Source organism: Ranitomeya variabilis, chromosome 6 (assembly GCF_051348905.1).
Source record: "Ranitomeya variabilis isolate aRanVar5 chromosome 6, aRanVar5.hap1, whole genome shotgun sequence".
Lineage (NCBI taxonomy): Eukaryota > Metazoa > Chordata > Amphibia > Anura > Dendrobatidae > Ranitomeya > Ranitomeya variabilis.
Window position 1 is genome coordinate 121,172,263 of NC_135237.1, and position 25,733 is coordinate 121,197,995.

Consider the following 25,733-nt stretch of genomic DNA (forward strand, 5'->3'; position numbering starts at 1 on the left):
TTTTATAAGCATAGCTATCTGTGTTTGGACTAAAACAAGGACTTATTTGTGTCAAGTATCCTCAAGAATAATTGTGCTTCATAGACTTTCTGCATGATTGAATTTTCCTGAAGTGAACTCGGCTTCAGGAAAATGGCCGCCGTGATCTCCATCTGCGCATGCGCGGCATCCCGTGGCCATTTTCCTGAAGCCCCGGGCAGCAGAGCGCTCCATCTGCGCACGCGTGGCCTCAGGAAGATGGCCGCCCCCACCGATCACCAGGGGAATTGCACAGATAGCGCTCTTTTTCTTCACCTGTGCTGTGGATTCGGCAGTTGGGCATGCGCAAACCACTACGCCACCAACGGAAAAATAAGCAAGATCTGGGGGAAGAAACAGCGATGTCACCATGTCCATTTGACCAGACCACCTGGATTGACAGGCAAAAACGGCGACTTTGGTAAGGTATTTCGGCAGCATAGGTGGGTTATCAGGGTACACAAAATACACTATTGTAACACACAGCTCAGGCCCTATTTAACGGTATTTTTATCTCATACTGAAAAAATGGGGTGACAGGTTCCCTTTAAGCTGCGTTTAATATTTACACCAAGTGTTGTGGACTTGAGTTTCTCTCTGCACCTATTTGAATCACCGTGTCATAATATAGACTTTACCACTTATAAAACTGTGTCCTGTAGTTGTCTTGTTCTATGCAAAGAGTCTCCTGAGTTATCCCCTATAATTATTACAAAGAGATAATTGGGGCAACGTAAGTGTACAGTCCCTTAGAGCCTAACTATAGTGGACCAATTGATGCCTATCAGGAATATTGGTGGTTGGAGATGGCTGATCTCGAGCATACAAGAATTTGAAGGGTAGAATACCCCTGTAAGCGTATTTGTTCCACTGTGGAATATTTTTTAGTGTTGTACGTCTTATGCACTTTGTGTTTTGTGTTTTGGGTTATCGTTTTTTATTGTGATTTATATTAAAGGTTTATTTTTAGTCCAGCCCGCTGATTTAAGCTAATTTGTGATTGGATTATACCACAAGATTAAAAAAAAACAATTCTGGACTGCCCATATGATGATGTCATGTATTTGGAAGCTTCTAATAGGTTTTTTGGAAACATTTGAGTTAATTACAGACACACTTGTAGATGTATTTAAATATACACCTGAAACACACTGCTTCTTTGTGTAGACAAACTTATAGGGAAATTAGATTGTGAGCCCCGCTGGGGACAGCGATGATAATGTCTGTAAAGCGCTGCGGAATATGTTAGCGTTATATAAAAAAAAATAAAGAAAAAAATAAAAAGCATAATGGGAAAGTTTCAAGAAATCAGCCAATATATTAAGGAGAGAATTGTGGACTTGAACAACTCTTTCTCGTCCTTGGGTGCAATTTCAAGATACCTGAAGGTGCCTTGTTCATCTGTACAAACAATTATATGCAAGTACAAACAAGATGGAAATGATCAGAAAAAAAACAGGTTCTATGTCCCAGAGATGAACGTACTTAGGTCCAACATGTGCATATCAGCCCAAGGACAAAAGCAAAAGACCTTGTGAAATGATAGCAGAAGCTGGTAAGATTGTGTCAATATCCACAGTGAAATGAATACTGTATGAACATGGGCTGAAAGGTCACTCTGCCAGGAAGAAGACATTACTCCGAAAGAAACAATAAAAAGCCAGATTAATGTTTTCAAATGAACACAGGAACAAAGATCATTATTTTTGGAGACGTTCTGTGGTCTGATGAAACTAAAATTTAACTTTTTGGGCATAATGACCATCGTTACGTTTGGAAGAAAAACGGGGGTTGGAAGCATCATGTTGTGAGGTTGCTTTGCTGCAGAAGGGGTTGGTGCACTTCACAAAATAGATGGCATCGTGAGAAAAGAAGATTAGGTGGCAATACTGAAGCAACATCTCAAGACATCAGCCAGGAAGTTAAAGCTTGGGAAGAAATGGGTCTTCCAATTGGAAAATGACCCGAAGCATACTCCCAAAATGGTAACAAAGTGGCTTAGGGATAACAAAGTCAATGTTTTGGAGTGGCCATTACAAAACCCTGATCTCAATTCTGTTGAAAATGTATGGGCAAAGCTGAAAAGCAGGTGCGAGCAAGGCGACCTACAAACCTGGATCAGTTACACCAGTTTTGTTATGAGGAATGGGCCCAAATTCTGACCAACTATTGTGAGAAGCTTGTAGAAGTATATCCCGAATGTTTGACCCAAGTCATTCAGTTTAAGGGCAATGGAACCAAATACTAATGAAATGTATGTAAACTTTTGACTTTGCAGTAAGTAATAAAAATGCCTTAAAACATTCTCTCTCTCTCATTATTCTGACATTTGGCAAATGTTAAAAATTATAGTAATCCTAATTGACCTAAGATTGGAAAGGTTTATTCTGATTTCATGTCAGATATTGAGAAAAACATGCATATGTGTCTTTTTATGAAGTCTATGGAAACTTCTGGTTTCAGCTGTCTATACCGTATTTTTTGAACTATAAGACACATTTTTTTTCTCATTTTCAAAAATGTGGAGGAAATTCTTATTCATTCTTATAGTCTTGATGTACTTGCTTTTGCTGTGGAGGGGAGGTGGGGGAGCATTAGCAGTGGAGCAGCAGGTCACAGGAGGCTGGAGTTGAAGTCTGCGGGTTACTCCTGTGTCTGCTGCTAAAGAGAAATGAATATACACTGCATTCCATACCCATGGGCGTGGAGGGCCGTAAATATTCATTTATGTTAAAAAGCATCCTGGTATGCATGGCCTCATCCTTATCCTGGTATGATTGTCCCCCATCCCCGTCCTGGTATCTATGGCCCCCCACCTTATCCTAATAAGATTGACCTCCTTCCCCATCTTGGTATGCATGGCGCCATCAGAAAAACATTTTAAAAAATATCATTACACTTATCTTCCTCTGCTCCCTCGCAGCATCTTGTTCCGGTGCCAGCAGCTGCTTTATGGTTGTAAGAAGTGCATGGCAGGGACGTCATCCGCTTTTTACAAGCCGAAGAACAGCTGCCGGAATACTCACTGCTCCCCACGCTGTGCTTGGAGGGCAGTGACTATTTATGGCTCTTTAGTAGCAATCACAGTGTCAGACGAAGGCATCCTGCAACTTGCTGGACGGTCACGTGTCCCCCGCTACTAAAGGGAATGAATATTCAATGCTCTCCACTCCCATAGGCGTAAATGAGCTCATGCAAAATTTAAAGCACCCTACATCAAAAACTACTACATTTAGTATTTCCTATAACCTCCTTGATATTTAAGGGCAGCACAAAGTCTTCTAGGCATGGAATGAACAAGCTGGTGACATATAGAAACATTTATCTTTTTCCATTCTTCAAGAATGGCCTGTTTTAGAGCCTGGATGCTGGATGGAGAGTGATGCTCAACTTGACTCTTTTATAGCCAATTGTCTACAACACACCTGTTTAGTGAATTATTAGACTTATCTGCGGTTGAATTGTTAATTAGAATTTTGGAGTCTAGAATTTAATTGGGGTGTACACATTTTTACAACATAATCTTGAATTAATTATTAGGTAAATTATATATTGGGTGTGCAAAATAGCAAACCTTGTTTCCAATCAGTGGCACACATTTGTGGGAATATTTTGTAGTTGATTCTGAAAGGAAGCTGAAGGTTTTCTGATAGATTTGTTGGAGTGCGCTCATTTGTGCTGAGCACTGTATATTAACTTGTTTATATAAAATTAGTATTTCATTTTAAATAAGAATATATTGTAAAATTGCAGAAAGTTTTGAGACTTATGTACTTAACAATACTTTGAGAATTCTATAAGCCTTTCATAATTCAGAATCATTCAGCTACCCAGGGAGTCACTACTTTTAATAATCTAAGGTAGGAACCATAGCTTTATATTGATGCCATTTGTTACACTGTTGTGTTCAATCAATATAATACTCATCCTGTTGAATGCACCCTGAGGCTAATGGTTCCACTAGATCTAGTTTAAGTTGTAGCAGTACTATACTTTTGGAAATGTAGACACTTTGAAAAACTGATGTGCCTCTGAGGACGAGTTGATTTCTTTCATTGGAGTGTGAATCAAGCTAAGAGCATATGTTCATAACCAAAGTTTCAAGTAGAGGAAAATGGACCAAACCTAAATTCCTGATGGACTTTAGGAAAAGCTTCAATTTTACTTCAGTCTAAAAATACTGCAGTGAAGTGTGTATGTGTGATAAAATTCTGATATTAATTACTACTCTATTTGAGTAGACTAATGTAAAATATTATCTGAGCTTCACACGCATGCTACAAGATAGCTCTTCCAATACAGAAGAACCCACAGGGTCAATATACAATATCACATACATATAAATGGAAATATTTTTTTTTTGTAAGACCAAGGCCATGATTCATGAAGACAGGTGTTGGTCATGCAGGTCTTGAAGAGGGGGCTTGCTGGAGTCAGACGCTCTTGATTCATGAAGAGAAACGTGCCTTTTCATGAGTCTGGACCGTCTGACGAGTGTCATGTTCCTCCGTGCGCTATGCCAGAATTCTCACTCCAATCAGGTACAGTCAGGAGTGTGATTTCTGGCACAGAGAATGCCATAGCTGATCATGAATTAGAAGAGCGGTGGTGTCCTGTCCCAGCTCGATTTATTTTGGCGGAACTGGAAGAAAATCGTAAAATTTAAAATGCAACTCCGAGTTGTGCCAAAATATTTTAGCTTTTCAAAGTTTTACATCACAATTCTTGCTTGAAAGCACTGATGAATTGGGCCCCAAATATATAATCTATCGTCTCCCATCTCCTTTTTTGTGCTTTAAGTAGCAAGCTACAATCAGCACAGAACCTGCACTTATAGTTACCTATAAAGATTTTCTTTTCAATACAACTATTCTTTTTTGCTCAGAAAGTACTTTTCACCAGTTCATTTTTAAATTATTAAATTCCTTGATTGAATAAATGTGATCATCCTTTTTTTGGCTTCTACCCTCAAAACCAAGGCCTTGTCGATTATGTACCAATACCTCATTAAATTAGATATTGAAAAGAGAAAATAATCCTCTTTCCACTTTCCATTTCAAATTTTGTTTTCTTTAAGTAAAGCAGACCTCACTTTATTGCTCGCATTCTCTAGCTCTTCATCCAGTATTTTGTTCTGGGTTGCCTTTCTTCAGCAAATGTCTCATTAATTCAGTTCAACAAATGTCTTGTTAATTTTTTGTTGGAAAAATGTAAGATCATAATTATTGATTCTACGTAATCACAAGAACTGGCCATATGGTATTGCTTGTTTTGTAAAGTATGGATGATGATTATTAAAATGCAAAAGGGCACTTATTGAAGTTAGCTTTCTGTGCCAAATGATAAATATGAAATCCACATAGTCGTAAAAATATCTAATATCCTGTAAAAATGGGTTCTCCAAAAATATACATATTTTAATTTTTGTTGAACTACAAGAGGAAAATACTTGCTTAAACGGTACAACATAGTCAAACTGGTGAAAAATAAAATAAATGGTATGCTATTTCAGAAAATTGCCTTTAAAGTGTTCATCTAGGGATATAGTGAGCATTATCTTTTTCATTTTGGTGTTTTTTTTGTATTCCAATTTTATAAATGGTCGATGAAGAATTAAAAAGTGAATAAAGAGACACTGGCTGAAGGTTGCAATTTAAAAACAAAAAATAAATCCAGCTATTGTAGGCATGTGTGTTATCGACAGAAACATTTCCTAATTCAGGATTTATCTGGACATGTGTCAAAATGGCAACTGGTTTCCCTCCTAACTCCATGTTTGAATCATATCCAGCATCTTTTGGGGTCAGTCTTTTTTTGGTTGTAGGTGGCACTTGTTAGGGAAAATGCTGACCGGGGACAATTCTGCTGGCCTCGCTATATGATTCACCCCCAACTTTCCTTGGTTTCCAAATATCAAATGTTTTATTACTTTTTCTTGGAACTCAAGGTAGGATCCTTGATTCACCAATTTTTGGAACAGTACAAAAGAATTATATAAGGCCACTTGGATTAGGTGTACCTCAAGTTTTTTGTACCAGGCATATGACTTGCGAAGTTGCGAACAGTGCTGTAGGGCTGTAGCATCTGGTCCTCAAGGTCCACACCACCCATAAATTTATTGCAATCCTGTACACAGACAGCAGAACTTCCCTTGCATACAGACACTTAGCTGCTTCCGTCAGCATGAATTGATATGAACATGAGGACATCTTTTTTGTCATGAATAGTGTTGAGCATTCCGATACCGCAAGTATCGGGTATCGGCCGATATTTGCTGTATCGGAATTCCGATACCGAGATCCGATACTTTTGTGGTATCGGGTGTTGGTATTGAAACAATATTAATGTGTAAAATAAAGAATTAAAATAAAAAATATTGCTATACTCACCTCTCCGACGCAGCCTGGACCTCACCGAGGGAACCGGCAGCGTTGTTTGCTTAAAATGCGCGCTTTTCCTTCCTTCCGTGACGTCACGGCTTCTGATTGGTCGCGTGCCGCCCATGTGGCCGCGACGCGACCAATCACAGCAAGCCGTGACGTAATTTTCAGGTCCTTCTAGGCATTCAGTATTTTAAAATTACGTTCCGGCTTTGTGATTGGTCGCGTCGCGGTCACATGGGCGACACGACCAATCACAAGCCGTGACGTCACGAGAGGCAGGAGACGCGCGCATTTTAAAATGCGCGCGTGTCCAGCCTCCCGTGACGTCACGGCTTGTGATTGGTCGCGTCGCCCATGTTGGCCGCGACGCAACCAATCACAGCAAGCCGTGACGTAATTTCAGGTCCTTCAGTATTTTAAAATTACGTTCCGGCTTTGTGATTGGTCGCGTCGCGGTCACATGGGCGACGCGACCAATCACAAGCCGTGACGTCATGGGAGGCTGGACACGCGCGCATTTTAAAATGCGTGCGTCTCCTGCCTCCCGTGACGTCACGGCTTCTGATTGGTCGCGTCGCCCATGTGACCACGACGCGACCAATCACAAAGCCGGAACGTAATTTTAAAATACTGAATGCCTAGAAGGACCTGAAAATTACGTCATGGCTTGCTGTGATTCGTCGCGTCGCGGCCACATGTGCGGCACGCGACCAATCAGAAGCCGTGACGTCACGGAAGGAAGGAAAAGCGCGCATTTTAAGCAAACAACGCTGCCGGTTCCCTCAGAGAGGTGAGTATAGCAATATTTTTTATTTTAATTCTTTATTTTACACATTAATATGGTTCCCAGGGCCTGAAGGAGAGTTTCCTCTCCTTCAGACCCTGGGAACCATCAGGGATACCGTCCGATACTTGAGTCCCATTGACTTGTATTGGTATCGGGTATCGGATTAGATCCGATACTTTGCCGGTATCGGCCGATACTTTCCGATACCGATACTTTCAAGTATCGGACGGTATCGCTCAACACTAGTCATGAAATTTGACAAGCAGCATGTCTTTATTGCAGGGCGTCTTCATTTCATCTGCCTTTAATCTTTGAGTGACAAGAGTCTTGATTCCACTTGGTGTATGGTTCCACAAGCTGCGTTTTTCCGAGAGGCACCTGGACGGGGGTACACTTGTATAATAATCATCTATGCCCAAAATGTACCCTTTATCTAAAAGGGGATGCACCAGGCCCCAGACAATTTTCCCAGCTATGTTTAGAGATGGGGGCATTCGGGAGGAACAATTTGGGTGTCTTTCCCTTCATACACACTGAATTTCTGTGTATAGCCACAGTCTTTTTCACACAACTTATATATTTTCAGTCTGCATTGGGACCTTTTATTTGGCAAATATTGTTTGAAATGCAACCTGCCCTTAAAACGGACAAGAGACTCACCCACGGAGATTTTTTTGGGGGTATATGTCTCTGAAAATGTATCATTAAAATAACTTTATTGGGGCCTGACCACCTTGTTAAGTTGGTCATGGCTGGGGTCATTGGGAAGGGGCAATTTGCATTTTCTGCACAGTGTAGGAATTGCAGAATGCTCTCAAATCATTTTTGGTCCCATACCTCTCTATACATAGGAGTGTCGTACAGGAGATTAAATGACCAATGAGATCTGATGGTGTTTTTTATGCAAATTGCCTCTTCAGCGAGAAAAAGGACTTGAACTCTATATAGTGCCACCTGTTGGTAGTAGCGATCCTACAAGTCACAATCAACCCTTTAACGAGTCTTGCTATATGACTTAGCATAAAAGCCAAATTAGAATCTCAATTTGCTGTTGGTGCTTTTTTATGAGACCCATGTTTAGAAGCAGGCCAAAAATTTTAAACTATCCACCACATCAACAGGTCTTCAGTTACTACATTTGGAGTAGGATGTGGGGTGGACGGCAATGAATTGAGTAGCATACAAATTGGTCTGCTCAATCATCAAATTTAACAATTCTTCAGAGAAGAAATTTTTTTAAAAATTGACCTCCATAAACCCTGTGGTGTCCACACGGATGCAGTGGCAGAAATAAATTCTGTCACGCACGGAGGGTAGGATTCTGTGGGCACCCAATCACCTACAGCGGCACTGACGCTAGCATACTCTCGCCCATTGTGCTGTTGCTGAGACTCGTCATCGCTAGAACTAGCGTACAAGAACAACATCAGTAAAAACTGCTTGTCTATCTCACTTGCACTGTCTGTATCCAAACAGATCATGGCATAAGCCTCATGTGCTGTATACATACGTGCAGCCATTGCAATATATATAAAATACTTTTTAAATATTTCTTTATCTTTTTTTACTTTTTATATTTACCTAATGCTAACGCAGATATTCAGTATATATAAAAGGTTTTTTTTACTTTTTATATTTAACCAAATCTAATTCCCACACCCTAATGCTACACCAATCTAACTATTTCTAAACTAATTACCCCCCTAGCTACCGCACTACACCTAGCTAAAGCTGTCTAACAATTGAAGGATGGACAGATGGACAGAAGAAAAATGGATATGTTGATGCGGTGATCGGGCAGGAGATGATGATATTTTAGCACCTCATGAACGACTATGCCAGTCAGTCAATCTTGATTATATATTCTTTTGCATACTTCTGACTCTGAATTTTATGGTGAGGACACAGAAGAGGTTTTCTTCTGATGACTCTCCCATGAAGACCATATTTGTGCAGGATTCTCTGAACAGTAGAACACTGTACCACAACTCTGGTGTCTACTAAATCTTTCTGAAGGTCTTTTGCAGTCAAGTGGGGGCTATAAACTGCCTCTCTAGCAATCCTACATGCAGCTCTCAATGACATTTTGCTTTGTCTTCCAGACCTTATCTTGATCTCCTCTTTTCCTGTTAGTTGCCATTTCTTACATTTTGAACTGAGGAAAGGGAAACTTGAAAATACTTTGCTTTCTTCTTATAGCCTTCTGCTTTGTGAGCATCCATCATTTTCATTTTCAGAGTGCTAGGCAGATATTTAGAAGAATCCATGGCTGCTGTTTTCTGACACAAGGTTAAAGGAGGCTGGGTTTTATAAAGCTGGTAAACTTGCATCACTTAGCCTTTCTTAACGATTATAGTGAACAAACCATAACTCTAATGCTATGTTCACATGCTGTGTGTTTGCGGCTTTTTTATGCTTTTTTTTTTTTGCAAATTTTCAAATGTTTAATAGTACCAGCAAAGTCTATGAGATTTCAGAAATCTCATGCACACACCTTGTTTTTTTTCTGACTGTTTTGTCAAAGAGCGTTTTTGCAAAATGCGGCATGGCACTTTGTTCAGTGTTTTTGCAGCGTTTTTCACCCATTAATAGCAATGGGTAGTACAAAACCTCTGCAAAAATGCTGCAAAAAACATGTGTCAAGTTTTGTTACCAAAACCTGATGAAGTTGAGCCAGATTATTTTTTATTCACTGAATGTTATCAGCATGCACAAGAGATAAATGTATCCTGACAAAAACACAATAAAAAAAAACATCAAAAGCTCTGCAAAAAATGCAGCAAACAGTCAGCAAAACCGACTTTTTTGATGTTGCTTCTTTACTGTCAAGAGAGCAAATTTTACCTGCAGGAAAAAAAAATCACATAAAAATGCAATGTGTGAACATAACCTAACAGGCTAATTAAGGTCTGAAACCTTGGTCAAAGTTATGAGTACACAAATCTCCCAGGGTGCCCAAACCTTGGCTTCAGCTCGTGTTCCTTTTTGTAATTTTTAGAATGAGAAAAATAACAATATTTTTTGCATGAAATAAAGGAAATGTGACATGTTTTACCTAGGGCTTTCAGAGATCATTTCATCCTCAACTTGCTTAACTGTTCACAATAACAGTAATTTTGACAGGAGTGTCCACTGTATTTATAGTTATACTAATTATGTTTATGTATACACCTAATATATATGTATATATACACTCACCGGCCACTTTATTAGGTACACCATGCTAGTAACGGGTTGGACCCCCTTTTGCCTTCAGAACTGCCTCAATTCTTCGTGGCATAGATTCAACAAGGTGCTGGAAGCATTCCTCAGAGATTTTGGTCCATATTGACATGATGGCATCACACAGTTGCTGCAGATTTGTCGGCTGCACATCCCAAAGATGCTCCATACAAGGCAGGATGGATCCATGCTTTCATGTTGTTTACGCCAAATTCTGACCCTACCATCCGAATGTCGCAGCAGAAATCGAGACTCATCAGACCAAGCAACGTTTTTCCAATCTTCTACTGTCCAATTTCGATGAGCTTGTGCAAATTGTAGCCTCAGTTTCCTGTTCTTAGCTGAAAGGAGTGGTACCCGGTGTGGTCTTCTGCTGCTGTAGCCCATCTGCCTCAAAGTTCGATGCACTGTGCGTTCAGAGATGCTCTTAGGCTACCTTGGTTGTAACGGGTGGCGATTTGAGTCACTGTTGCCTTTTTATCAGCTCGAACCAGTCTGCCCATTCTCCTCTGACCTCTGGCATCAACAAGGCATTTCCGCCCACAGAACTGCCGCTCACTGGATTTTTTTTCTTTTTCGGACCATTCTCTGTAAACCCTAGAGATGGTTGTGCGTGAAAATCCCAGTAGATCAGCAGTTTCTGAAATACTCAGACCAGCCCTTCTGGCACCAACAACCATGCCACGTTCAAAGGCACTCAAATCACCTTTCTTCCCCATACTAATGCTCGGTTTGAACTGCAGGAGATTGTCTTGACCATGTCTACATGCCTAAATGCACTGAGTTGCCGCCATGTGATTGGCTGATTAGAAATTAAGTGTTAACAAGAAGTTGGACAGGTGTACCTAATAAAGTGGCCAGTGAGTGTATATATATATATATATATAATGTATTTATGCATATATATATTCATAAAATTGTATAATTATTTCTTCAGATACTGCTTATTGTGATGCATTTATTTTTTGTTGTTGTAATTCATTACTTTGTTTTCATGTTCCCTTACAGCAACAAGAACAAGACCCGACAAATTTGTACATATCAAACTTGCCTATTTCCATGGATGAACAAGAATTAGAAAACATGCTCAAGCCATTTGGACATGTAATTTCTACTAGAATATTAAGAGATGCAAGTGGAGTCAGTAGAGGAGTAGGATTTGCACGGTATGTACCTTATTCTTGATTTCATCAACATATATACGTATATGTGTTTTCTCAAACCAAAATTATACGTCATTATCTGTGACTTGAATGTGGATTTAGCAGCAAATAATATTTATTCCCTAAATAATCACCCAAGGACTGTCATGTAAGAGAAGTATAACCATTAATGTTGTATATACTCGTGCATAAGCCGACCCAACTGTAAGTCGAGGCACCCAATTTTGCCACACAAAAATGGGAAAACTTATTGACTCGAGCATAAGCCGGGGATGCATTGTCCCCTCATCCCCATCCTGGTATGCATGGCTCCTCATCCCCATCCTGGTATGCATGGCTCCTTATTCCCTTCCTTGTCTGCATTGCTCCTTATTCCAATCTTTGTCTGCATGGCTCCTTATTCCCATCCTTGTCTGCATGGCTCCTTATTCCCATCCTTGTCTGCATAGCTCCGCATTCCCATCCTTGTATGCATGGCTCCTTATCCCCATCCTTGTCTGTGTGGCTCCTTATTCCCATCCTTGTCTGCGTGGCTCGTTGTTCCCATCCTTGTATGCATGGCTCCTTATTCCTATCCTTGAATGCGTGGCTCCTTATCCCCATTCTTGTATACATGGTTCCTCATCCCTATTCTTGCATGCATGGCCCCCATGAGAAGAGCATAAAAAAGTCCTACTTAGCTTTCCTGCGTGCCCTCACAGCATCTTGTTCCGATACCAGCAGCTCCTGTGGCCACCTATGGGAGTGGGGAGAGGTCAATATTCATTACCTTAATGAGTGGGCACCCGTGATAGCCTGTCAGCTGCTGCAAGCCGGCGGCTGCGGCTGTAAGGCTGCCATCACACTAGCAGTATTTGTTCAGTATTTTACATCAGTATTTGTAAGCCAAAAACCAGGAGTGGAACAAATAGAGGAAAAGTATAATAGAAACACGTCACCACTTCTGTATTTATCACCCACTCCTGGTTTTGGCTTACAAATACTGATGTAAAATACTGACCAAATACTGCTAGTGTGACGGCAGCCTAAGGCCGGCGTCACACTGGCGAGTTTTACGGACGTAAGAGCGCAGAAACTACGTCCGTAAAACTCGCATAACATACGGCACAATTATTCTCAATGGGGCTGCTCCTATTAGCCGTATATTACGGTTCAGTATTATACGGCTTTCTACGGCCGTACAAAATCGCAGCATGCTGCGTTTGTCAGCGTACTGCGCAAAAAAATCGCCAATGAAAGTCTATGGGGGCGTGAAAAATACGGATTCCACACTGACCAGCAGTGTGACTTGCGAGAAATACGCAGCGGTGTTAGTGAAAAGTCGGTAATTCAATTGCCGGCTTTTAATTTCTCCTGCACAAACCCGACAGGATATGAGACATGGTTTACATACAGTAAACCATCTCATATCCCCTTTTTTTTTGCATATTCCACATTACTAATGTTAGTAGTGTGTATGTGCAAAATTTCAGCGCTGTAGCTGCTGAAATAAAGGGTTAAATGGCGGAAAAAATTGGCGTGGGCTCCCGCGCAATTTTCTCCGCCAGAATGGTAAAGCCAGTGACTGAGGGCAGATATTAATAGCCAGGAGAGGGTCCATGGTTATTGGCCCCCCCCGTGGCTAAAAACATCTGCCCCCAGCCACCCCAGAAAAGGCACATCTGGAAGATGCGCCAATTCTGGCACTTGGCCACTCTCTTCCCACTCCCTGTAGCGGTGGGATATGGGGTAATGAAGGGTTAATGCCACCTTGCTATTGGAAGGTGACATTAAGCCAGATTAATAATGGAGAGGCGTCAATTATGACACCTATCCATTATTAATCCAATTGTAGGAAAGGGTTAAAAAACACACACACACATGATTTAAAAGTATTTTAATGAAAAAAACACAGCGGTTGTTGTAATAATTTATTGTACTCTCAGTCCATCAGGAACACCCTCGCTTGGAAAAATAATAAACGCACAAGATACATACCTTCTGCTGTCAGATCAGGTCCCACGAAGTAATCCATCTGAAGGGGTTAACTAATATTACAGGCAGAGCTGCGATAAACCGCTCGCTCGTACCTGTAATCCCCGGGTGCTGAAAGGAAAGCAGTGATCTATACTTACATTCAGTTGCGGTGATGCGCCCCTGCTGGATGTTCTCATGAACTGCAGCCTGGGAACTTTTTCCCACGCTACAGGTCATATGAGGACATCCACCAGGGGGCGCATCACCGCGACTGAAGGAAATGTAGGTCATTGACCTACATTTCATTCATTCGCGGTGATGCGCCCCCTGGTGGATGTCCTCATATGACCTGTAGCGTGGGAAAAAGTTCCCAGGCTGCAGTTCATGAGAACATCCAGCAGGGGCGCATCACCGCAACTGAATGTAAGTATAGATCACTGCTTTCCTTTCAGCACCCGGGGATTACAGGTACGAGCGAGCGGTTTATCGCAGCTCTGCCTGTAATATTAGTTAACCCCTTCAGATGGATTACTTCGTGGGACCTGATCTGACAGCAGAAGGTATGTATCTTGTGCGTTTATTATTTTTCCAAGCGAGGGTGTTCCTGATGGACTGAGAGTACAATAAATTATTACAACAACCGCTGTGTTTTTTTCATTAAAATACTTTTAAATCATGTGTGTGTGTGTTTTTTAACCCTTTCCTACAATTGGATTAATAATGGATAGGTGTCATAATTGACGCCTCTCCTTTATTAATCTGGCTTAATGTCACCTTACAATAGCAAGGTGGCATTAACCCTTCATTACCCCATATCCCACCGCTACAGGGAGTGGGAAGAGAGTGGCCAAGTGCCAGAATAGGCGCATCTTCCAGATGTGCCTTTTCTGGGGTGGCTGGGGGCAGATGTTTTTAGCCACGGGGGGGCCAATAACCAAGGACCCTCTCCTGGCTATTAATATCTGCCCTCAGTCACTGGCTTTACCATTCTGGCGGAGAAAATTGCGCGGGAGCCCACGCCAATTTTTTCCGCCATTTAACCCTTTATTTGAGCAGCTACAGCGGCCAAATTGTGCACATACACACTACTAACATTAGTAGTGTGGAATATGCAAAAAAAATGGGGATATGAGATGGTTTACTGTATGTAAACCATGTCTCATATCCTGTCGGGTTTGTGCAGGAGAAATGAGAAGCCGGCAATTGAATTACCGGCTTTTAACACATATCGCGCTGAATGAAATCTAAATACAGAATATATATATATGTGTCTCAATGACATATATATATATATATATATATATATATATATATACTGTATATATGTTTTCCCGAACATTTGAGCACATAAATCCATTAGATGTCGGTTTTGCAAGCCTGCGCGAAAATCTCGCAGTACGGATGCCATACGGATTACATACGGAGGATGCCATGCGCAAAATACGCTGACACACCCTGACTACGGATCACTATTTTGGGAACATTTCACCGTATTTCGGCCGTATTACGGCCGTAAAATATGGACCGTATTGTCTTACGCCGAGTGTGACGCCGGCCTAACTGTGCATGCTATAAGATAAATGAATATTCATTGCCAGTGCAGTGAATATTCATTTCTCATTAGCAGCAGGCACAGGCTTTAGCCGCCGACTCCTGCCTCCTGTGACCTGCTGCTTCGCCACTCCCCCTTCCCTGCCATCTTCTGGGACAATGAATCATTTGTAAGCCGAGGGGGGCTTTTTCAGCACAAAAAAAGTGTTGAAAAACTCGGCTTATACACAAGTATATAGGGTAATACTGATCCTTGCTAACCTAATAAGCAAGGAAATCACAGGAATGCAGAGGGCCTTGGAGTAGAATTTAGCCCATGTCCACCTTCATTAGAGACATTATGAAAGGAATAATGATCGATAAGTATGAATTCAGAATGTGTCCATGTTACAATAGTGTCACATAGCATTTAAAACTATCAGTAGAATCCAATGATACAGAAATGCCATGGTAAAGGTACCTGTAAACAATTCTTAAAGATCAATTTTCCATTGCCATATGTTAAAGGACTCTATTCACTTCTATTTTTGTAAGATGGATTTCTGTTATTATCAAATACTTGTATTTTCTATAGAAGATTCACATTTTAATGACACAGGTGTTGGGGGTCGAGTTCCCGCCTCTGCACAGGGGGAATCTTGGGCCATCTCCGCTGCGGTCTCCCATTCTTCTCCTGCCGCAGTGGAGTCTGCTCAGCGGAGATGTCGGTCCCAGCGTCTCGCTCAGTCTGACTCTGTACAGAGGGTTACTACTGCATTTCCAGCTTCTGCCATTGTAGCCAGTACTGGGCAGCGATGAGCAGATGTTTTTGGGACTAAGTCCTGCTTTTCCCCTTCTGAGAATGCCCAGGGTAAGATCTCTCATTGGAGACCAAGGGTCACATGCTTAGATACTGCAGCTAATCCCATTGGTCCTCTAAGAAGGTCCTGAAGGTGCTCAACTTCTGTGGCAGCCTCCCATTGGTCCTTCTGGGAAGGTCCTGTACTTGCTGTAGCTATAAAAGGTTTGAATGACCGCACGCCATGCACTAGTTTCAATCCAAGTTATGTGCTTTGCGCCAGTGTGGTTATGTGTGATTGTATTCAGGGACCCAGCTGAATTAAGCCCCTAGAATACCGGCTCCTCCGGTGAGAAAATTGTGTGTTTGCATGACCACTGACTGCTATCAGTTCGGCAGTTAGCTTGTGCTCCTGTGAGTCTAACAGGGCGCAGTGCTTTCCTTTCACGGCTACTCTGTGAAGTAACAGAGCTAGCCTTTACCACCAAATAGTGCCACCATTCACTAGGAGCAGGTTCCTCCTGCATGGTGGACCCCGGGCTGCGAATGCACCAATTATAATAAACATCTATATTTACTCGGGGCGTTCCAATAGCCCTAACAACAGGTTAGTGGGTGTATAAGACAACTGGTTCTATTAGCCACTTTGGTCCCTGTTAATTAGAGGTATAAATGACTAGAATAACGTAAAAAAATGTTCCTAGATGGTAAATAGAGTATTGCGAATGCTTTCCTTGTTCTTGGATGGGAAATGTAGTATCAAGTCTGGAAAGGCATAAGGTATTCCTCTTTCATGTTGGTCTTATGATAAAAAAAACACTAGACTAGCAATGATTTATCTATCTGTTCCCTGAAAAGCTATCCTTAAAGGGAATCAGTCATCAGGTTTTTGCTAACTCATGTGAGAGCAGCACAATGTGGGGAAAGAGACCCTGAATCCAGCAATGTATCACTTAGTTTACTTGGTGCACCAGTTGTGACACAATTAGAGTTTTACATGTAGCATGATGCAGAGCTCAGAAAGCTAACCCCTCCCACACCAGCCACTCTATATACATTGTCTATACAGAGTAAGCTGCTTATTGGAGGTTGGGGCGTTGTCAGACCAGGGTTCACTATCCATGTAGTCCAGGCAGTGATAATCTCCTGGAGATAACACCCTAACAAACCCTAATAGATGACACATATGTATAATATATAATATGTATGAGACAGCCTCATGCAGTCCTCAGCTTACATAGCAAAAACCTACTGACAGATTCCCTTTAAGGACATGTCAGCGTTAATAAAATTGGTCCAATTTTTGTCCTGCAAGTGTTATGCAAGTACAATGCAATTTTTCTAACCTAGCATCTGTTTGACATCCATATGCAATGCGATTTTAACATTAGCTTTTACATACAGTAATTTTATATGTCATTTAAACATAGTTTTCTAGCAAATTATTCTTCAATACATAGACAAATAAGTAGATAGGTATACATATGTGATTGGATCTACAGTCATTGCTTTGCGTGTGCAGCTTGCTGTTCATGTATACATGTATTTAAGTCATAAATAAAATAATTAACTAAAAAACAGCATGAGGTCTCCAGAAATTTTTACAACCTGCTGAGGGTAAGTTGACAGCTGCGGGTAGATGTTTGGAGCCTGGGAAGGGTGTACTAAACATGGAGTTTCCCAGGCTGTTAATATCAGCTCACAGCAGTATACTTAGCCTTTACTGGTTAATAAATTGGGTGACCTCCCAAAAAAATGATGTGGGTCCCCCTAAAATTAATAACCAGAAAAGACTAGGCAGACATCTATGGGCTGATATTAATAGACTAGGAAGGAGCAATGACCGTTGGCTCCCTCCCAAACTAAAAACATCATCTTTCAGCCACCCCACAAATGGTGCATCCATGAGATGTGTCAATTTTGACGCTTAGCCTTCAATCTTTTCACTTGCCCTAGTACGGTGGCAAGTAAGGTAATAGTATTGGAGTTGATGTCAGCTTCGTATTGGCCACTAACATCAAGTCCAGGCATTAGTAAAGGAAAGGCATCTATAACATGCCCCCATTACTATCCCCACAGTAAAATTGAAAAAGAACACAGCCTGAATAAAGTCCTTTATTTGAAATAAACACCCCCTCTTTTACCCATTTGTTTAAAAAATAAAAAAGCAAAGTTATACTCGCAGGTCCAATGAGAAGATAATCCATCAATGACAATGTCCCCTGTAAAAGAAAAAAATAATAAAACACCATATTCCTCACCCATCCTATGAGAAGATAATCCATTTGTCCTGCAACAAGTCTGGCTCTGCTCCATCTAGATGCCATGCTGAACGTTGGCAACGTTGTGAGCGCTCACCTCACTGAGATTACCGCTAGCAGCATGACAACGTCAGTGAGGTGAATGGAGTTCATCGATTATGAATTCACCTAATTCACATCACCACGAGACACTGATGCTGCACTATCACGCAGTGCTGAATACCAGACTGAATGCTCGAGTCATGCCAACGTTCAGCATTGCGTCTAGATGTAGACGAGCCAAACTCATCATGGAACAAATTGATTATCTTCTCGTTGGACAGATGAGGAATATGGTATTTTATTATTGTTTGTCTTTTACAGGGGACATGGGTGCCAATGGATTTTCTCCTTGTCGGACAGGGAAGTATAACTTTGCTTCTTTGTTTTAACTTTTTTTTAAATAAATGGGTAAAAGATTGGAAGTGTTTATTTCAAATAAATGACTTTATTCAGGGGGTGTTTTTTTTACAATTTTACTATGGGGTCAGTAACAACAGCATCTTAAAAACGCCTCTCCATTACTATCCCCTAGGATTGATGTTAGCTGCAAATGCAAAGCTGATATCAACCCGACAACTATTACCCCACTTGCCACAGCACCAGAGAAAGTGGGAAGAGCAGAGACTAGGTGCCAGAATTGGTGCATCTTATGGATACACCATTTCTGGGGTGACTGAGAGCTAATAATGTTAGTCTGGGAGGGGGACAATATCCATGGACCTTTCCTAGCCTATTGATATCAGCCTGCAGCTGTCTGCCTAGCCTTTGCTGGTTATTAATTCTAGGAGTGCCCCACATCATTTTTTGGTTGAGTACCTCATTTTAATAATCAGTAAATGCTAAGTATACAGCTATGAGCTGATAATAATAGCCTGGTTAGCTCCATGTTTACTACCCCCTTCCCAGGCTTTATACATCAGCACCCCAAGCTGTCGACTCAACTTTCCCTCAGCTGGTTATTAAAATTTCAGGGGACCCCACTCCAATGTTTTCTTAAGTTATTGAATTATTAGATAAACTTATGACCATTAAACTACACACATATTGCACTAATTATATATGTCACTGACATCTTTCTATCAATCTTTTCTATGTATATATGTGAATTTACTGGACTTGACTGATGAAATGTTGGGTTTTCTAAGAGAAGTGTGCGTAAAAATTGGACGACACACATTTTTTTCTAGCATTGACGAGTCTCGTCCGATATAAGCGGCCAATCGCAGCAGGCTGCAATTTTTTTACAGTTGAATCTGAGCTGAGAAAAAAAATTGCAGACGAGTAGGGAATTATTGAATAACATGTCACAGTGCAATTCATTTTTTTTCTTCGATTTTATTCTTTTGTTTTTCACACAGATGAGTATGAGCCCTAAGGTTCCATTTCTTCTCCATTCCATATGACATTTTCTAAACATTTTTGCTTGTTCCTTTGTAGTTCAGTGGTTGTTAGATTTTTATTCAGTAGTATTCAAGTAGTTTCTTTGATTGGGTTATTAATCAGCTTAGAAGATCATTCAGTAGAGAAGAGACAAAGGCTGCAGGTGAACTTGGTATGTGGTAATATAGTATGTGCAAGCAATGAAACTGTTTTTTATTTAAAATCTATTCCAAAAAATATTGTTAGCTCCAAATGCATGCAATTAAATGAATACATAATCTATTAGATCTTCTTTGACTTTGAACACAAAATGGACTTTAGAAAGTTTGAGATGCAGGCAGTCTAATCTTTAACCCTAAATCAATCCATATGTATGCATCCTGAAAATATTTTTATTCTCAATGAAATAAATTAAAAACAAAGTGAAAGGGTTTGTCAATTCTTCAAAGCTTGCAACTTTAAGATATTTCTAAGCCATTTGTTTATTATTTAGCAATATCAGAAAGTTTGGATTTATTTTATTAAATCTATTTCAAACATCTTGCAAACAAATATGTCCTTAAATTCCCCGGAAGATAGTTTCACATTACAACATAAATAATATTTGGCTCATCTTAACCCCTTATCAACCTTGGGACTTTCCATTTTCTTTTTTTTCTCTACTCTTTTTCCCAGAGCCATAACTTTGTTTATTTTGCTGTCAATATGGCCATGTGAGGGCTTGCTTTTTGTGAGACGAGTTGTACTTTTGATTTCACAATTGTTTTTTTTTTTCACAATGTTCACTAAATGCTAAAACTGACCTGATATTATTAGGTCTAAGGGGTAAGGTTTCTCCTTGTGGAGAGTGACATACCAGCTCTGGCTTGTCAAGGTAAGGAGGCTTAATTGCCGTGCAATGCTCCTCTGGGAAATGTAATATGCATATTGCCTCTTCAGAGAAAAAGAGGACTTGAACTCTATAGCGCCACCTGTTGAAAGTAGTGATCCTACAAGTCACAATCAACCCTTTAACAAGTCTTGTAATATGACTTAGGATAAAAGCCAAATCGAAGAAGAGGCAATTTGCATATTATACTCCTCCGTACCTTGACAAGCCAGAGCTGGTATGTCACTCTCCACAAGGAGAAACCTTACCCCTTAGTCCTCAGTCCAGAGCCTCTCGCCTAGCCAAATCCATTCTCATGCTTTGCACTGACGAGGGCCAACAGCCCAAAACACCATGTCTGCAAATTGAGATGCTATTTTGGCTTTTATCATAAGACAAATTGCAAGACTCATTAACCCTAGAACGCATACCTGGGGCCTCGCAGGCCTGCCAGGTTACTTGTTTTCTATTTTCTGTAAAAGTACTTTAGTTAGAATTTTGAAAATCTAGGTAATCCTCAGGTATATAGTTGTTAGTAATTTCCAGTTATTCATATATTTTTATGTTACAGACATTTCGGTATAACAACCTTTTTTTGGGACTACCCCATATTCACGCACCTGGGGCCTTTTAGGCCTGTACTAGGTTTACATGTGATACTCAGTCTTTTTGTCTGTATTGTTGCTGGGGAAGAACTTTTATGACTCTGCTATTGCTGCTATTGCTGGGAAGAGTGTGGATTCTGCATTCCCTTTTTTCCAATATCCTTGATGTGTCAGCCCTCAATAGCTACATTGTTTATTGTCAAACTAATCCAGAATTCCATGCCAACAGGAAAGACAAGAGACGTCTATTTTTGACAGAACTTTGTTATGAACTTTTGATGCCTACTATGATGGAGAGAAGCAGCATGATATGCTTATCAAGGCAAATTACGGAGGCAATGATCCGATGTGGAATACGCTTTCTGGAACATCCAGAGCAAAGAGAAAAAAAAAGAAAGCGCTGCTATATTTGTCCAGCAAAGAAGGAAAGAAAATCGGAGCGTTTCTGTTCTACTTGCGGACAAAATGTATGCAAGGAACATTCAGCCGAAAAAATAATATGCGAGAATTGTCGGGGGAATATGTAAAGTTACAAATAAATATTCCTGCACCAAGTTTGCTACAACCAAAAAATGTTTTCATAAAAAATTGCATATAGAATGCCTATATTTGGCGTGCCCGTTTACTTACTTTTTTGTTGTTTTATGCACATAATTATGTTTTGAAATATACACATCTTAGGCTGTGTTCCCAGTAGCGCTGGGGTTCACCAGAATGGGATCCATAATGGATCTGAACTCCTGGTAACTCCAGCTAAGGCTGCCGGAATGGCGGGATTCTGCCAGCCTTAGCTGGGGTCACCAGGAGGTCAGTTCCATTACGGATCCCCTCCTGGCGGACCCCAGGGCTAGTTGGAATGCATCCTTACCTTGCAATTGTAAAATAAATTTTGAAAAGTATTTTTATTTGAGTTATTCTGTGTTATTTGCACACAGGTCTAAAAGGCCCCAGGTGCGCGAATATGGGGTAGTCCCAAAAAAAGGTTGTTATACCGAAATGCCTATAACATAAAAATATATGAACAACTGGAAATTACTAACAACTATATACCTGAGGAATGTCCAGTGAAAGAAAAAAATCGGCACCGCTGAGACCCAGTGTCTATACCTCCACCGCTTAATGTCGCTACTATTGCCACAACTGCCTGAACAATCAAGACCCTCGGGTACAATGATCCAGAGATAATGTAAAATCCAATACAAGAAAAAATAGGAATGCACTCACCGGTCTGTTGAAGCAAAAAAAATTTCCTTTATTGGGGCATGTGCAGGAGACGACAGGGAGAACGTGGAATGAAAGGACGACGATCGTTTCATGCTGCTGCGCTTCTACGGGTCCTGCACATGCCCCAATAAAGGAAATTTTTTTGCTTCAACAGACCGGTGAGTGCATTGCTATTTTTTGTTGTATTGGATATACCTGAGGAATACCTAGAGTTTCAAAGTTCTAACTAAAGTAATTTTACAGAAAATAGAAAACAAGTAACCTGGCAGGCCTGCGAGGCCCCAGGTATGCATCCGCCAGCCTTAGCTGGGGTCACCAGGAGGTCACATCCATTACGGAATCCCATCCTGGCGGACCCCTGCGCTAGTGGGAATGCATCCTTACTTTGCAATAAACTTTGAAAAGTATTTTTATTTGAGTTATTCCATGATAATTGTAAACAGGCCTAAAAGGCCCCAGGTGCGTGAATGTGTAGATTTCTATGGGTATGCGTTCTAGGGTTAAAGGGTTGATTGTGACTTGTAGGATTGCTATTTCCAACAGGTGAACTATAGAGTTCAAGCCCTCTTTTTCTCTGAAGAGGCAATTTGCATACTGATATTATTATTCTCCCAAGTCATTACGAGTTCGCAGATACCAAACATGTATAGGTTATTTATTTATGTGGTGAAAAAAAATCCTAAGCTTGAAAAAAACAATGGTGCCATTTTCCGAGACCTGTAGCGTCTCAGTTTTTCGGGATCTGGGGCTGGATGAATGCTTATTTTTTGCGTACCGAGCTGGCATTTTTTATTGATACCATTTTTGGGCAAATATGTTTTGATCTCCCGTTATTACATTTTATTGCAATGTTGTTGCGGCCAATAAAAATGTAATTCTAGCATTTTCCTTTTTTTTTTCTCAATATGCCATTTACTGATCAGATTAATTATTTTTATATTTTGATATATCTGTTTTTTTCTATTGTTTTATTTTGAATGTGGTAAAAGGGTAAAAGGGAGGTGATTTTAACTTTTTTTTAGTTTTTTTATATTTTTAGAAACTTTTTTTCTCATTTTCTCTTGCTTCAATAGTCTCCTTAAGAGACTTGAGGCTGCGATAGTCTGATTGCCTGTGCTACACATAGCAGAGCTTTAAAGGATACACAACCTATGACATACCTACTGTATACCTCATAGGTCGTGAAGGAGTTAAAATCTTGCTGAATATCTTACAGTAGGTTATCCAACCTACAAAGACTTGTAATATTGTAGTATCTTTAGCACAAAGGAACACATTTCAACTCCAAATAGTCTGATTAATTTGTGCCATGCTGTGCTCAAAACGTGACATTTCGTGTTAGAGTTGGCTGCGTGTAAGAAAAACGCAAGAGAAATATTCAAAGAGCTTTTTAATGCACAATTACATTTGTGTGATCTGATATATGCAAAGAGCAGGATTTATGTTAAGACCTTTAAAGAAATCATTAAAACAAAGATGAGATTTAATGAGTTCACATGACAGAGTAGTTAGTGTTCAGCAAGTAGGAAAAGCTGGACATTGAGGAATGACCCTAATTAATATTCACGAACAAGTATTTTCATTAAAATGCACAGGTGAAATTAAGAAGTGTAGTACAAAATTAAATAAATGATTACAATTTCCCGTTACATATCTAATTTACATTGCGCAAATTAGCACTTCTCCAAAAGGAGAAATCTGGTCTCTCCAATGTCATCGATATGTGTTTAGCAGTCGGAACTTTCGTTAGTCTGTCCACACAATAATTTCAGGTAACATTTAATTTGTGCAAATATTTTGACCACTTAATGACCATCAATTATATTTATAGTGGTTCGTCAAGGACATGAGATCCTAAGCCATTGTATATCCAGAGAACATGCTGCATACCGGAGTGATCCGGTTGCTAAATATCAGATGCCAGACACTAAGGGTACTGTCACACTCTGCAACTTTCCAACGATCACGACCAGCGATACGACCTGGCCGTGATGGTTGGAAAATCAATGTGTGGTCGCTGGAGGGCTGTCACACAGACAGCTCTCCAGCGACCAACGATGCCGAAGGCCCCGGGTAACCAGGGTAAACATCGGGTTACTAAGCGCAGGGCCGCGCTTAGTAACCCGATGTTTACCCTGGTTACCATCGTAAAAGTAAAAAAAAAACAAACAGTACATACTCACATTCCAGTGTCCGTCAGGTCCTTGCAGTCTGCTTCCCGCTCTGACTGACTCCCGGCCGTAAAGTAAAGCAGATCACAGCGGTGACGTCACCCCTGTGCTCTGCTCTTACTTTCCGGCCGGCAGTCAGTTAGAGCGGGAAGCAGACTGCAAGGGACCTGACGGACACCGGAATGTGAGTATGTACTGTTTTTTTTTTTTTTACTTTTACGATGATAACCAGGGTAAACATCGGGTTACTAAGCGCGGCCCTGCGCTTAGTAACCCGATGTTTACCCTGGTTACAAGCGAACGCATCGTTGGATCGGTGTCACACACACCGATCCAACGATGACAGCGGGAGATCCAGCGACGAAAGAAAGTTCCAAACGATCTGCTACGACGTACGATTCTCAGCAGGGTCCCTGATCGCTGCTGCGTGTCAGACACAGCGATATCGTATGGATATCGCTGGAACGTCACGGATTGTACCGTCGTAGCGACAAAAGTGCCACTGTGAAACAGTACCCTAAGAGTCAATTGGCGACCGAGGAGAACAATCTATTTTGTCTCAACAGTTGGACCTCCAGTAATCAGGAAATTATTTACTACCAATTTATAGGGTATAAATTGCAAAGTTGAGAATACCATTTTAACCCTTTCAATACCTGACAAATTTTCATAGCCATATTAAGGCTTGTTTTTTATTTTGTGGCACGAGTTGTAGGTTTTTTAAGTGGTTACAAATATTTTTGAACTTTAAAAATATTATGGTTGCCATTTTCTGAGACCTGTAGCTTTTTTATTTTTCCATCAATAGATCTGTGTGCGAGCTTCTTTTTTTATGTGTTTTGTGCACTAAGCTTTAGTTTTGCTAATATCATTTTTAGGTACATGTATTTTATTGCATTTTTTGAGGATTGGTGTCTCAATTGGACATTTACAGACAATAAATATTTTAATTTTTAAAACACAAAATTAGTTCATTATATTTTAGTGAAAACCTTTTCTTTTTCAAACTTTTTTAAATTTTTACAATTGTTTTTATTTACACTTTAATTTTTAGTCCTTATAGGGAACTTGAAAAGTGATTGTTTCTTCACTCATGCCATATACTATAATACTATAGCATTGCAGTATATAACGAAACTGATGTTCTCCTCTGATATTCTCCAGCCTCAGTTTTACCTTCATGGGAAGACCAAGATGGCAACCTTGTGGGCCTTCAGAAGGCCCTCAGTTGCCTTGCTAACCCCTCGAATCTACTAGCAGACACAGACAGAAGAGGACCCTGTGCAACTACATTATATGGGCCCTTTACAGTCCAATAATGCAT

The 25,733-nt window shown here is 40.5% G+C and overlaps 1 protein-coding gene across 2 annotated transcripts in view; it reads left to right on the forward strand.

The window, feature by feature from the left end:
* Positions 1-25,733, forward strand: part of RBMS3 (RNA binding motif single stranded interacting protein 3) — a 1,020,603-nt gene that overhangs the window by 734,657 nt on the left and 260,213 nt on the right. For both annotated transcript variants that reach the window (XM_077268961.1, XM_077268960.1), the window contains exon 5: positions 11,419-11,576. In XM_077268961.1, the coding sequence (XP_077125076.1) occupies positions 11,419-11,576 (158 nt within the window). The remainder of the gene's footprint in view (positions 1-11,418; positions 11,577-25,733) is intronic.